At 42.3% G+C, this 13,551-nt stretch overlaps 4 protein-coding genes across 4 annotated transcripts; 3 read left to right on the top strand and 1 right to left on the bottom strand.

Annotated features, from left to right (window-relative positions):
- Positions 1-3,816: 3,816 nt before the first annotated feature.
- On the top strand, positions 3,817-4,278 carry LACBIDRAFT_296782 (uncharacterized protein; the record flags this gene model as incomplete). Its single annotated transcript, XM_001890569.1, has 2 exons — positions 3,817-3,863; positions 3,939-4,278. The coding sequence occupies 2 exons, from the start codon at positions 3,817-3,819 to the stop codon at positions 4,276-4,278; spliced, it is 387 nt and encodes a 128-aa protein (XP_001890604.1).
- Positions 4,279-6,680: 2,402 nt separating this feature from the next.
- Positions 6,681-7,852, bottom strand: LACBIDRAFT_296781 (uncharacterized protein; the record flags this gene model as incomplete). Its single annotated transcript, XM_001890559.1, has 5 exons — positions 6,681-7,011; positions 7,061-7,420; positions 7,474-7,640; positions 7,694-7,770; positions 7,822-7,852. 5 exons carry the CDS (start codon positions 7,850-7,852, stop codon positions 6,681-6,683), a joined length of 966 nt encoding a protein of 321 aa, XP_001890594.1.
- Positions 7,853-8,435: 583 nt separating this feature from the next.
- On the top strand, positions 8,436-10,758 carry LACBIDRAFT_335691 (uncharacterized protein; the record flags this gene model as incomplete). The annotated part of the gene is given in 8 exon segments (XM_001890568.1): positions 8,436-8,521; positions 8,541-8,566; positions 8,695-8,781; positions 8,955-9,029; positions 9,082-9,315; positions 9,373-10,372; positions 10,520-10,595; positions 10,645-10,758. 8 exon segments carry the CDS (start codon positions 8,436-8,438, stop codon positions 10,756-10,758), a joined length of 1,698 nt encoding a protein of 565 aa, XP_001890603.1.
- A 121-nt stretch (positions 10,759-10,879) lies between these two features.
- Positions 10,880-13,392, top strand: LACBIDRAFT_296779 (uncharacterized protein; the record flags this gene model as incomplete). The annotated part of the gene is made up of 14 exons (XM_001890567.1): positions 10,880-10,974; positions 11,030-11,086; positions 11,143-11,232; positions 11,281-11,343; positions 11,397-11,597; positions 11,656-11,712; positions 11,766-11,804; positions 11,863-11,898; positions 11,947-12,051; positions 12,107-12,157; positions 12,208-12,474; positions 12,534-12,892; positions 12,941-13,063; positions 13,118-13,392. 14 exons carry the CDS (start codon positions 10,880-10,882, stop codon positions 13,390-13,392), a joined length of 1,818 nt encoding a protein of 605 aa, XP_001890602.1.
- Between the last annotated feature and the right edge of the window lie 159 nt (positions 13,393-13,551).

Raw genomic sequence — 13,551 nt, 5'->3', positions numbered from 1 at the left:
AGTCATTGATACAGAGGATGAGGACAATGAAATGGAGGATGAGGAAATGGAGGAGGGTACACAAAGCAGGCCACACTCGCATTCGGCCTCAGTCGCGAGGAGTGCCCGCTCCACTTCTTCCGCATCGTCGACTCCACCTGCAACTTCGGCTGCAGAATTCCTGGCCGAGCTTGGGATGACGTTGCCGGTGGAGGAGGCCATTCTCGAGGCCGTGTCAACAAAAAAGGTCACTCATTTCGAGCAAACGTGCTACTCATTGTTTAGCGAGTATGTCTGCCGGATGGCGGCCGAGTTGGGCACTCAATTCGGACAGCGATCTGAGTTCGTCTTGGAGTGGGCTGAGCTTCTGTTGAAGGAGAAACGAGGGCCCAACAGGGCAAACAAGTTCCGATCGTATATTAGCCGGACGCGCAAGGATGACATGCAAGGAAGTAAGTGGCACAGTTTTTTCCAATTGACAAATGTAGTTCTAATAGCATTCTGGGCAGTGACCAAGGAAGAAAAGGCCAAGTTCATGGATCAGTGCTATACTGAGTACATGCAGGGCACTACCACCAGTGAGGAAAAGGAAGAGCGTATGCAGGAAATTTACGAACACCTTCATGACAAGATCGTGGACGGTGGCTCTTCTATCGTCGCACCTGAGGTTCGCTTTGAACGCTGGTGCACAATGATTGAGCGTTTAGTAAGTGATTTTATTTTCTTTACTTGAAGGTTTTCATTGAGTATTCTTTTAGCTCAACATCATCCGGCGCACCGACCCCGAATTCGACATTGCGGGCTTTATTGTTTACTCAGGAGACAAGCCGGCTGCACATCAAAAGGATGGCCTCTTTGTTAACTCAGCATTTTTAAAGGAAATCTTCGAACGCGAGAATTATCCAATTAGGAAGTGGACGGACATCTTCGCCACAACCATTTGGTGAGGCACACATTAAGTTCTTTTCACAATTTTTGATTAACTTGGCACGGTAGAGCTGCACGTTATAAACAGGAATTGAGGCAAGGCTTACAGATTGATGACAGCCATGAAGGAAGCAAAGACGCACCTGTTGCAGTGAATGCAAGCCGAAAGACTTCAGGTACAAGTTCATCTTCTGAAAGGTATGCACCATTGAAGGATAGTCAAAAGGAGTTCAAGCAGATTTTTATGGCTAAATGGCGTAAGTCGGACATGCGAATTGTCATTGGATTTACTCAAGTTCACCCAGTTGAGACCGTTCCGCGCCCAAAGAGTAAAAGAACAACAATGCCGTTGACAACATTCGCAAACTACGCAGAGGCGGACAAGGTTGCGCTCACCGGATGGCCTTCAAACAAGGTGGACACTCCCTTGGGCCCGAATTTTATTTCAAACAAGCTATCTCAGAAACAATGGGCATTGCTCGCCAATTTGCTGGACTCAGGGAAGATGAAGATCATTCCTTGGGATCAAAGTAAGTCCTGTTCGTCGTTTAATTGCCCATCAATGATCATGATTTCAATAGAATTTCTTCAAATATCAGAGGATAATGCCCAGTATGGCGAAATCCCCCTCGTTTTCAGTTCTAACGGCAAGGCATTGGTTTTTGTCAAGGATTCGCAACAGTGGATCAATCAGTTCTGCAAGATTCAAGGTGATGGGAGGAAAGGACTGGGGAAAAGGTCTCATGTTGAGGAAGAGGAAGAGGAAGAAACTCAGAATCTTCAAGGTCCATCATCCCGTCCATCTTCCCCGCCGTTGAAGAAGCGAAAGGTCAGCTTTGTTACTCTTCCCAAGGCCAGCTTCTATGACAACCATCGCATCGCTCCGAAATCGTACAAGGTCGCTCCTCGATTCCTTAACTCCTCTTCCACCCCTTCGACTTCAAAACCAACTCCTCAAGTCACTAAGGAAACTGAAGCATTTTTCCGTGCCATTCAAGGTTCCTCAGCCTCTTCGTCTTTGAAATGTGCTTGATGATGTAAGTCTTACCTTGCAATCATCTTATGATTATTGCTTACCGTTGAACCAAAACCAGCCTCTCACAAATGTCTACCGCCAAGAACTTATCATTACAAGTGCTTTGCCCATTTACATTACAAGTCTTTAACCATTGCTTTCCACCCGCTTTGCCCATTTACATTACAAGTCTTTAACCATTGCTTACCACCTGCTTTGCCCATTTACATTACAAGTCTTTAATATTGCTTACCACTGAGCCTATTTTATAGAAGTTAAGAAATGTTTGAGTTCCAAAGAAATATTTGTCAAATATGTTTGCCTGGCCAAGAAAATCTTTATGATATCTTTCAGATATTTTCTACATGTTTGAGTTCTAAAGAAATATTTGTCAATTAACTGCAGATATGTTTGCCAGGCTAGGAAATCTTTACACTATCTTTGGGATATTTTTAACAAGTTCAGAAGTGTTTGAGTTGCAAAGAAATATTTGTGAGATATCTCTCACTCACTCCACATGTTTGCCTGGCTAAGACATTTTCATAATATCTTTTGGATTTGGTCTACAAGTTAAGACATGTGGGGGTTTCACTGGGGGGGGAGGGAAAGATGCACTTGGAGATCTGGGAGCTGAAGTAGAGGCAGAGGTGGAGGGGAGGGTGGTCAAAAATATATTCAGTCATATGACAAGGCCCAATGAGTGGTGAACATGACAGAGAGAAGTGGGGTGTTGGTGAAAATAACCTTAGAGTGGTGAACATGACAGAGAGAAGCGGAGTGTTTGTGAAAACAACCTTAGAGTGGTGAACATAACAGAGAGAAGTGAAACAGACTTAGAGTGGTGAACATGACAGAGAGAAGTGAAGTGTTGGTGAAAACAACTGCAGAGTGGTGAACATGACAGAGAGAATCGAAACAGACTTAGAGTGGTGAACATGACAGAGAGAAATGAAACAGACTTAGAGTGGTGAACATGACAGAGAGAAATGAAACAGACTTAGAGTGGTGAACACATAACAGAGAGAATTGAAACAGACTTAGAGTGGTGAACATGACAGAGAGAAGTGGAGTGTTTGTGAAAACAACCTTAGAGTGGTGAACATAACAGAGAGAAGTGAAACAGACTTAGAGTGGTAAACATGACAGAGAGAAGTGGGGTGTTGGTGAAAATAACCTTAGAGTGTGGTGAACATGACAGAGAGAATTGAAACAGACTTAGAGTGGTGAACATGACAGAGAGAAGTGGAGTGTTGGTGAAAACAACCTTAGAGTGGTGAACATGACAGAGAGAAGTGGGGTGTTGGTGAAAACAGACTTAGAGTGGTGAACATGACAGAGAGAAGTGGGGTGTTGGTGAAAACAGACTTAGAGTGGTGAACATGACTGATAGAAGTGGGGTATTGGTGAAGACAACCTTAGAGTGGTGAAAATGGCAGATAGAAGTGGGGTATTGGTGAGAGGAAACTTAGATGAGTTTTGAGGGAAAAAAAAAGCAATGTATAAAATGATGAGAAAACTGCACCAGAAAAACCAAGTTTTTTTTCTGAAACTGGGACCCCAGATACCCTGTGACACTGGTCGGATATGTTTGAGCCATGTGACAAAGCTAAAAGATTTTTCAGCAGTGTGACATGCTTAGAATATATCCGTGCGATGTCACACCACTGAAACATTTCTTGCCACTTTGACACACCTCAAATATTTCTTACCAGTCTGACACACTTCAAATATTTCTTACCAGTCTGAACCCCTTCAAATATTTCTGACCACTTTCACTTGACTAGGATATTTTTGAACACAATTTATCTACCCAAAAATTTCTGGTCACAATATTAAAGGTCAAACATTTTCTACCCAATCCAATATTATATTTTCTCCCAAGGCAAGAAAAATAAATGGCCGCACAACCTATTAGCCTGGATACATTCTTACATTTTACAAGGCTAATAGCTTGTTCAAGGTGGGTGACTGAAGTGACCTGACAATGATGCAGCTCACCTGGCATGGAATCCTACAGAAATGTTGTCTGTGCAGTGAACCTGGGGGCACTGTTATACGCTGCTACGATGGGTGAGTCAGGCTGCATGAGCACCATCGTGTCCTGCAAGGAGCACAACCACAGTAAACATGACATTTACGACATTTGCGAGACAAATGAAGGTAGCGAGGTGAGCATGAAAGCTCTAGCAACCCGACTTCCTTCATCATTTACGAGTCCTCTGAGTTTACGAAGAGACTCGTTTATTACCCTTGATATCAAGGAATTTTTCAGCGTTCTAACGCTGAACTTTGCCTTTTTCCCACGAAAATTGATGGTTTCCCATGTTCAGGGTTTCAGGGTCTCTAGCCTTTTGTAGTCCTCTATGTTCAGGGTTTCAGGCACTCTAGCTATTTATAGGCTTCTTTCATCATTTTTGTAGTTGATAGTATCTGGCAATGGCGTGAAGTCTCACTCAATATTGTATTTTTGTGTAGATGGTATCTAGTAAATTGCAGCTTTGCTTGTGAATACATCAGTAGTGTTTTGAGAACTGATTATGTAATACATTATACTACAGTGCATTTAACTAAATTGCCTGCAAATTTAAAAGCTTTTTGCATTTTATTTGATGTAATTTGGAGTAGATATGGCAGAGTTGTAGGATTTTCTTTCAAAATCACTGGTAGAACCTGGGTGATGTGACACCAATTATGCAATATATACTGGTGATGGCATGGATTCTTGCTCAAAATGGTTGCCCATCAAACTGTTTGTGCATATTGAAGTTGAACCCAGTGATGTCACATTTTTTGAAACAAATACAAACAGAACTACCACGCACATGGTAAAATTGTTTGTACATATTGAAGTTGAACTCACGTGATCTGGGCATTTATTTTTTTCTTCTGCTTTATTGCTACCGACCGCTGACTGTATCTAATAGAAAACAACATTTGAAATTACTCAGATTGGCTGCCTGAGGTTCATTTAATACTAATGTTGCATATCATAGACATATTTTGAGCTTCAACGAGGACATGTACATCCTCACTCTTAGTTAATAATACTGCAGTCTGGTTCTTGGATATATTGTATCAAGTTAGAATGTTAAGCCTGTCTCATAATGTAGACAACAGCTCACTTTAAAGGTAGTTGGCTGGTAAGTATGTTGAGTAATTTTGAGGAGTTGTTTGACAATCAACAAAGCGTATCGAAACAGTTGTCGAATCAACTACCCATGGTAGTTCAGGGAGGCCAACTTTCTGTCCTCCTACTTGGACAATGTTTACCGAATGTAGAAGTGGGAAATGTGTTTCATTCAGCATAGTTTGCAAATTGTGCCAATCAAGATGCTTGCCATCATTTGGTTTCATCACAAGGAAAAGTTCTTCGAGTTTCCACCCTCCAGCTGATCGCCACCTGACCAAGCTCTTACTGACTTCACTGAAGTTGCCTCTGTCATCACATATGAGGACACGTACGCTGGTCACCAATGTGGTGTTGCAGAAACTTTCCAGACAGCGCATGGCTGTATTTAATTAATATTGTTCCTTAAATATAATGTAGTGACTCACTGGTTATGGCAAGAATTTCAATGTTTGGTTTCCAATCATGTAGGATGCTGCCTGGTATCGACGCTGAATAATGAAGGTGCAATACACGGACAGAAGATAAATCCATTATGGGACTTGTGTCACTCCATTTAGCCTTAAATAAACGTGCAAACATGAACACGTCATTCTGTGCAATATACAGTATGGTTGGCTTTGGGATGGGTCTTCTGATGAACCTCTTGACTCCAGCACGAGGAGTGAAGTTTATGTGAAGGTTGTGAAGTTTCAGACGCATGATGTTGTGACAGTGTGCAAAGATGGTGACTGGAAAGAATTGAAATTGAGAGAGTGTGAGGGTTGTGAGGTTTGGTGAGGAAAAGATGCGAATAAATTCAACCCGTAGCTCTTCTGGGATGGTGTTCCAGTTCCTTACAGGATATCCTCCTGTGAGCTCGAAACTCTTTAACAAGGAAAACCATTGCATCAGGCCTGTCTGTGTGTCCCAGTCTGAGTCATGCAGATGATAATGAAGGTGGTATATATATTGGGCGATGTGTGGACTGCCATGGAAAAGTTTGAAAAGGTGTTGAACTGAGGGCCCTGCAACAAAAATTGTTGCGAAAAGACATCTTTGCGATGGTTGAACCAACAATTGGCACGTTTGGGACATGGAGGACAGTGTTTTCCAATCTTCAGCAAGCATAAGCTGGTTCAAGACAGTATCTTGTAAGACGTCAATTGGGATGGTAACTCGCATTCCTTTTTCTAATTGTTCATCAGTTCGATACAGTAGTACATTAGCTGGCTTACTTGTGATCAACTTTTTTTGTTTTTTTAAGGTGTAGTATGGAACGAGGGCCAGCGAGTGCTGTGCCACAGGTGCGGGTGTTTACCGACTGTGGGATTGGTTTGGTGATGGCTCAGATTCTTGCTCAAAATGGTTGCCCATCAAACTATTTGTATATGTTGAAGTTGAACCCAGTGATGTCACATTTTTTGAAACAAATACAAACAGAACTACCGCGCGCGCGGTAGTTCTGTTTGTACATATTGAAGTTGAACTCATGTGATATTGATGTATCAGCTGCTCGAGTTTTATTTTTTTCTTATTGCCACCGACTGTTGACCGTAACTAATAGAAAACAATGTTAGAAATTACTCAGACTGCAGTTCATCAGAACATGACATTTTATACTACCGGTGCGTAAGTCATTTGTCACACCCTTCAGTCCAGGCGCATCTTGCTCAATTTCTCCCCAGCATCATGCTCTTCATCCTCTTCATAACCAATCTTTCTCTTCAGCGATTGGCTGGCTCGACGGGGTTCAGCACCTCTGCTCATGCGACGTGCAATATTTGCATTCTGTTTTCTGTTAGCATTGCGTACTTTGGCTGAATGTTGGCTTACTCGTAGTGGACTGCAATCTAGTAGAGTGATAGCTCGTAGCACCACCAGTAGTTTGTATCTTTGTTGCTTAAGTGGTATTGCAACAAAAGATACTTGCACTTCTACAACATCTCCTGGACGTATCTTCATTGGGTTGATTTCATAGTATCTGCAGTGTATTAGTTAAATTTGAATTGTTTGAGCACTCCATTGCTTACCGTATAACATTATCAGTTCCTTGTTGCGCTTCATAATATTCAACCTTATTTTCTTGGAGATGAACAAATTCATTGGACAATGCATTGGTAAGTATATCGTGTGGGTCGATTTCAGTGCCAAAGGAAATAGGAGTGTCACCGTTTATATCACGCCGGTCTGTGAAATAGCGGTTGCCCATATCCAATGCTTCAAATGTTTCATAGTAACTGGGAACCCATGCTTCCATGGTGTTGTGGGGTAGCGATCTCTCAAAAATGTGTTGTACGTCGTAAATGTTTTCAATCACGGTGGAAAATTTGGTTCCCTCGAGTCCCGTCAAAGCTAATGATTGCTTCATATATCTTCGCTGCTTTGGCTCTCTGTATTATAAGGCTTTAGCTTGTTTACACATCAGAATTAAGGAAATGCTTACATTTTAAATGGTCGTTTCACAGGTGGAAGACTTGCATTGCAAACAATACCCTGTATGCGTAGTACAACTTCTTCTTGGCTGTTGTCCTCAATGTTGGTCTTTGTAAGCTTCCAACATCTTGGTTTGTCCACCTCCGCTACCGAGCAGAAATCTGACATTCCATTGACCTGTTATGGGGGTGTGAGTATCTGTTAATCTATAATGCTATACCACTGCTCACCATATTAAAGTATGCCAGTTGTACAACCTTTGCACCCTTCGTCGTCCTTGCATCTATGACGGCCTCAAGCAGATCACCTGGTATATAAAATTAGTGACTCTACACATCCACTTTAAGAGGGTACTTACGTGCTTCTATCTTGTTGTAAAATGAATCCATTGTAGTGAACAGTGACCTGTAAAGTGTTCCAACCACAGAAGGTGGGGTGGGTTCGATTCTCTTGGAGTTTTTGGTGGACTTACTGACAGATCTGCAGAAGTTGATGAGCCCTGACAATATATGGTGCGATAGCGTCGGATTACTTGGCTAGAAATTTTTCCGATGCATTTTGAATCCCTGTGGCGTTGTTTAGCTCAATATAATAATGACTAGAGGGTTTCAGAAATTACCAACCCATAGATTGTTGGAGTTTTTGGTAGACTTACCAACAGATCTGCAGAAGTTGATGAGCCCTGACAATATATAGTGCGATAGTGTCGGATTACTTGGCTAGAAAATTTTCCAATACATTTTTAATCCCTGTGGCGTTGTTTAGCTCAATATAATACTGACTAGAGGGTTTCAGAAATTATCAACCCATAGATTGTTTGTTCCTCTCCATTGTTGTTGAACCCTGTTTGAAAATGAAAACATTCCTGGTCGTTAGTTAGCTTGTGTGATAACTTCATGAAAAACTGGGCTTTTACCTGTGCTGTCCTAATGCTGTATGCCTACCTTATTTGGCCATGCAGTTCTATATACAATGGTTTCTGAAAACCCTAACTGGTTTGGGGAACATCTGATGCCGCTAGTATACATTTGTGGCGTATATTGGTATATGCATATTCTGTCAGTTACCCGTTTGCAGGGTTGTTATCTGGAACTGGGATCAGGGTAGATGTTTAGTATTCCATCGAACATCGTCACTGCCGCAGTGTTGAACAAATGTCCCTTGATAAATTGCTTTTGCTCCAAATAATAGAAAATAGTCAATGAGTGAATTTGTCTGGCGTAGGACTTAGCGTTTTTTTCCCCATCGTGCATCTCAACCATCAACTTCACTTTCTGCTTCTTTGGTATCGCCATGAACTTTCGTTATCATCACTCAGGTCTGTGTTATTCTTTTCATTCGCTCTTTCTGCCATGTTCCTAAAATAATGAACTTAGGCCTGTATGGGGAATCCAGACAGCCGGCCTTTCCTTTGGATCGACCTTCATTTACAGGTATTGGTCGGATATTCCTCATATCAAGTAGTGAACTCACCTATGATTCTTTTCCCAGAAATTGAATCACGGTCATCCTCTCCAACAATTTCCTCACCTTCTATGTCAGATCCCGGCTCACCAACTGAATTATGTGTGTTGATTTCCAATTTGTTGACCTTTATATGTTGATTTCTTGTTATTAGCATCCATGCCCTTGTTCGTAGATGGACCTGCTCTTCGTACATTTTTCAGTGATTCAGTTGCAAAGGGCCGAGAGTCGGTTTCCTCAGCTCAAGCAACTTTATCTAATCCACCATCGTTTCTCTGGCAAATGACATCAGAGCAACTGGTACAGTTTGGTCAGACGAACCCTGAGCAGTTCAAGACGATCCAATCTCACATCTGTGAGTTGGCAGACCTTTATCGTTTGAAAACTAGTATGTCGCTACTTTGTCATCTTCATTTGTTATCGTTTTGAGCAACCATAGTTCCAGAGAATGCCACCTTCGAGTATCCAACAAACATTCTCCTGCATATACCGCTAGACATCCAGAAGCTTATTCTGGATAACTTGGCCATTCCAGCCTTGCTCAGGCTATCAAAATGCTGCCGTTATCTATCGCATGCAGTTAATGCATATATCACAGCACGAATTGAGGGCATTCTAACCTCATTTTCAATTGATCCACACAAGCTTCTGGAAGGCATGGAGACCTGTGGTGCATTTATTGGGGGGTCTGTTGCACTTCTGGCAGTGCTGGCAAATGTCGACAATTTTGCCCCAAATGATCTAGATATATATGTTCCAGAAGCTCATGCTGAAACCTTGGCCAAGCGCATTTTATCCAGGTTCAAATCTGTTGGCGGTCACTCGCCAATCTATGTTTTGAATCCTGCTATCACTCACGTTGAATGGTACACTTCCACTTTCCATCCCCTCATTCGCATCAATCTTATTGCAACCAAGTCCGCGTCGCCCTTGGAGGCCCTATTCCATTCCGGTGCATCCATTACCATGAACGCTATAACTGGGCGAGGAATTTTCACTGCTTATGCTGATCTAACAGCCCGTAAAATCAGCTTGCTACCTTTCAGTTTATCCCTGCCCACCGCCAAACTCTTTCGTGCAGTCAGAAACAGATCACCTTTGCCCCAGGATGAGGCACATACCATCCTCGCTCACTTTGGAATTTCAGTACCAGTTACAGCATTGCCTTGGGAGTTGATGGAACTTCTTGTTAAAAAGTATAAATCGAGAGTTGGGGTTACCTTTATCCGTGATCTAGCAGCGATCAAGGACCATGTCTGTGGAGAGGATCCATCTTGCAGCTTTACCCTGAGGACTTCTGCTGATTCAGGATGTGCCTTCTTCCCCTTCAGACCGCTTTCACCTCTTCCTACTTTGACACTCGCCATGCCCGTCACTCCTGTCGTGCCCAAAGTAGTAGAAAATCCGATCCGCTGGAGTGTGGTTACTCCAAAGCTTATCTCGTGGTGTGTCGGTGGCTGTAGATGTGCTGGTGATGGTGTTAAACTCCCTAGCCTGGTGTCTAGCCTCCCAGCTGATTACGTGTTGTAGATAGCTTGCATGTCTCTTTATTTATAATTGTTTGCATCCAATGCTTTCATCCTCGTACACAGTTTACGGATTTGGGTTCAGATTATAAGTTTAGTGGCACTATCGTTGCAGGCACCTGTGAAGTACAAATATGGTATAGTTCGTCTACTACCCTTGTTTTTCACACCCCCTTTGATCTTTTAAACAGTCTTGGGCTCGATCTAATGCACATTCTATGCTTCCCTCGGAAATTCTCTCATTACAGGGTCTAGCACTTCTGGTGTTTTTACAAATGCAGGGTTTCTGGTCTCCACCTCCTTGATGTCCCTCTTTGTTTCAGCTATATCCTTTTGATACAAATTAAATTCTGTGTCATATAAATGAGGATTGATTTTCACTCCTCTGTGTGCATTCCCCTTCTTTTCCTTCTTCGCTTTCACTTCATGGTTTCTACTCGTCGCAAGAAGGCTGCGGTTTCTACTGAGTTCATTGATGACTCCGATGAGTCAGATGGAAACCAGACTTACCAAGAGGAGGGGTACGTTAGGCTGCACGTTCCTTGTTTGCAGTTTTCTCACCAAACTTTATTCAAGTTCGTCTGATGAGGAAGACGAGGACAATGACAATGATGAAGAGGAAGAAGAGGCTGTGTTCGCTACTCATTTTCTCTCATATTTGACGTATTTAACTCTATTTTTTTGTTTAGCATGAGTGAGCCGGAGATTGTGGAGGTACCCTCCACCCCACGTAAACGTGGAAGACCCCCCAAGATTCCTGCTACACCTACCCCATCAAAGTTTGTTATTTATTTTCATGTCAATGAAAATCTAACCGTTGTGTTCAGAGGGAAAAAGAGAACAATCAATGAGGTCGCTGGTTCTGATTCAGAAGCCTCTTTCATTGCAAGGTATGTTCAATTCATCTCATGATTTTTTTTGTGTCTCATATCAAAATTTAAAGCCCCATACATGACAGTCCAAAGAAACCTAGGGTAGCCCCTTCTACAACTAAGAATCCTCCTGCCACTCCGTCCAAAAAGACTCCAGCTAAGGCCAAGGTGGCTAATAAGACGAAGACTCCCACCAAGGCCAAGACAACTCCGGCTGTGAGTAACAAGGCGACCTCACCTAGCAAGGTGGCTTCCACTAAGAAGAGTAAAGTGTATGTCAACTTTTGTCCTCGCATCCATATAAAATTATTGATTGTATCCTCGCTCTAGCGCTGCTTCTAACAATGATAATGAACAGGAATCTGTGGTCAGTGACGATGACCCAAGGTAATTTTGCATACTATTTCTGAGTGGTGATCTCATAACCTTATGTTGTTTAGCGAATCCGGTCATGATTCTCCAACACCAACTGGAAAAAAGTTGGTTTTATTCTTTCAGATTGTAACCAGATTTAACTTCATTTGCTTTTTACCTTAGAAATAAAGCTCATCAAGTGATCTTCGACACTTCTGTGTAAGCTTGACTTAAAGCTATTCGGTGCCCATGTTGAATTTTAGTCAGGTTGAAGACAAAAGCCAGCATTGAGAAATCGAAGAAAAAGAAAACTGCTCAAGATGTCTTTGACAAGGATGAGGTCATGTCCGATGGTGACAAGACAGATGACGGGTTTGTGCTTTATTGAATTTTTTTATACTTTCAACCCATGTTAACCCATTATCAGCGAAAAAGAGATTGTTTATTTAGAAGACATTGATCGTGATCCTTCGCCCAGGCAATTATTTCTATCCTTTTACTTGAACTTTGTCTTATTTGCAACCCAAGTTATCCGAAGTTGTCTAAATGTGGAGTTGCCGCCTCTGATCTTATCGACCCTCTTCTTAAGGAGACGTATAAGAAGTTAACCAAGCTGCCTGGGCAAGTTATCAATAAGTATAATGTGTCCTCATACATCTTACTTGAACCTTATAAATCTAGCAGCTTGAAGTTTATATCATGGAAGGACTCTAACAACGACCAAGAAGATGACAATGGAAATGGGATGATACTTTTCTCTAGCATTGGAGACGTTCACCCCAATATCAATCTGAAGTATGTCTTCTTTCAAATTTTCTCTAACAGAGAGACTCACATTTGCGTCTGATTTATAGGTACATTAAAGGATTAGTCGTGTTCGAGAAGGACTACACGTCCAATATCGTCAACCTTTCTCGCATTGATCCATCACTTCTGGTCTCTAAGAAGACATCCGGTCAAACAAAGGGTGGGCCTCTCGTGTTCATACGGGATCGCAAGACACCTGCCTTGTGTGTTACGCTTGGAATCATCGTTGATGACCAGACCGAATCACCTCGTCAACGCGGTGACAAGGAGGTCAAATTCATCACCGCAAAGCTTCTTGCTTATGAGTATGAGCGTATGGTCGCGGTGTTGTGCATGACCTTTAAGAGGGGGTCTGTGAGAGTTCAGCTGGCAGATAGCACCCTGACCTTTGCGACACATTCAGCTGGTAAGCATTTCCTGTCTTCAAGTCTGCATTACTTATCCAATCTACTAGAGCCAAAATCAGGCTCTTCTCCAGTCAAAGGATTTACGACGGTTCGGAGCAAAGCCACTATGTCGAATGATACCCCAAATCGGAAATTTCGATATTCATCGTCTCTGGGCCCTCATGACTTAGGTAAAAAAATAACATTGATTTTGGTTTATATTGCGGACAATCAATGCCTTTCAGTCCCCATTCTAGATGCTCGAACCAAGCATATCAAGATGCCATCTGGCCTTGGATCCATTGAAAAAGATCTTCCCCCATTCGGTCGTCAAGTCCCCACTGGTTCCATAGCCCTCATTGGATATACTGTTGGTTCCTATAACTCCAAGGCAAATCCCAACGATGTATCTTTGTCAATGAATGTGCTTTGGGTTGCAGTGCTTGCTGCTAGTGAAAACACTTTGCAAGTCTATCATTATCTTCATTCTTATTTGTGCTCAACATTGCATTTCAGGTAGCCCTACTTTTCTCAGTCTCTTTCACGATGACCCAGTGTTTCGAATGATGGAGGCTATGGAGTAGAATTTTGTGCTTGCTTTCCTTCATATCCAACTACCGTATTGCATCTATATCGTATTCAACTACTTGACCTGTCAGATACAATGTATGTCCGGTAC

The sequence above is a fragment of the Laccaria bicolor genome, genomic scaffold, assembly GCF_000143565.1.
Source record: "Laccaria bicolor S238N-H82 LACBIscaffold_113 genomic scaffold, whole genome shotgun sequence".
Classification (NCBI taxonomy): Eukaryota; Fungi; Basidiomycota; class Agaricomycetes; order Agaricales; family Hydnangiaceae; genus Laccaria; species Laccaria bicolor.
The sequence above is the reverse complement of the archived record's forward strand: the minus strand, read 5'-3'. Positions and strand labels throughout refer to the sequence as shown.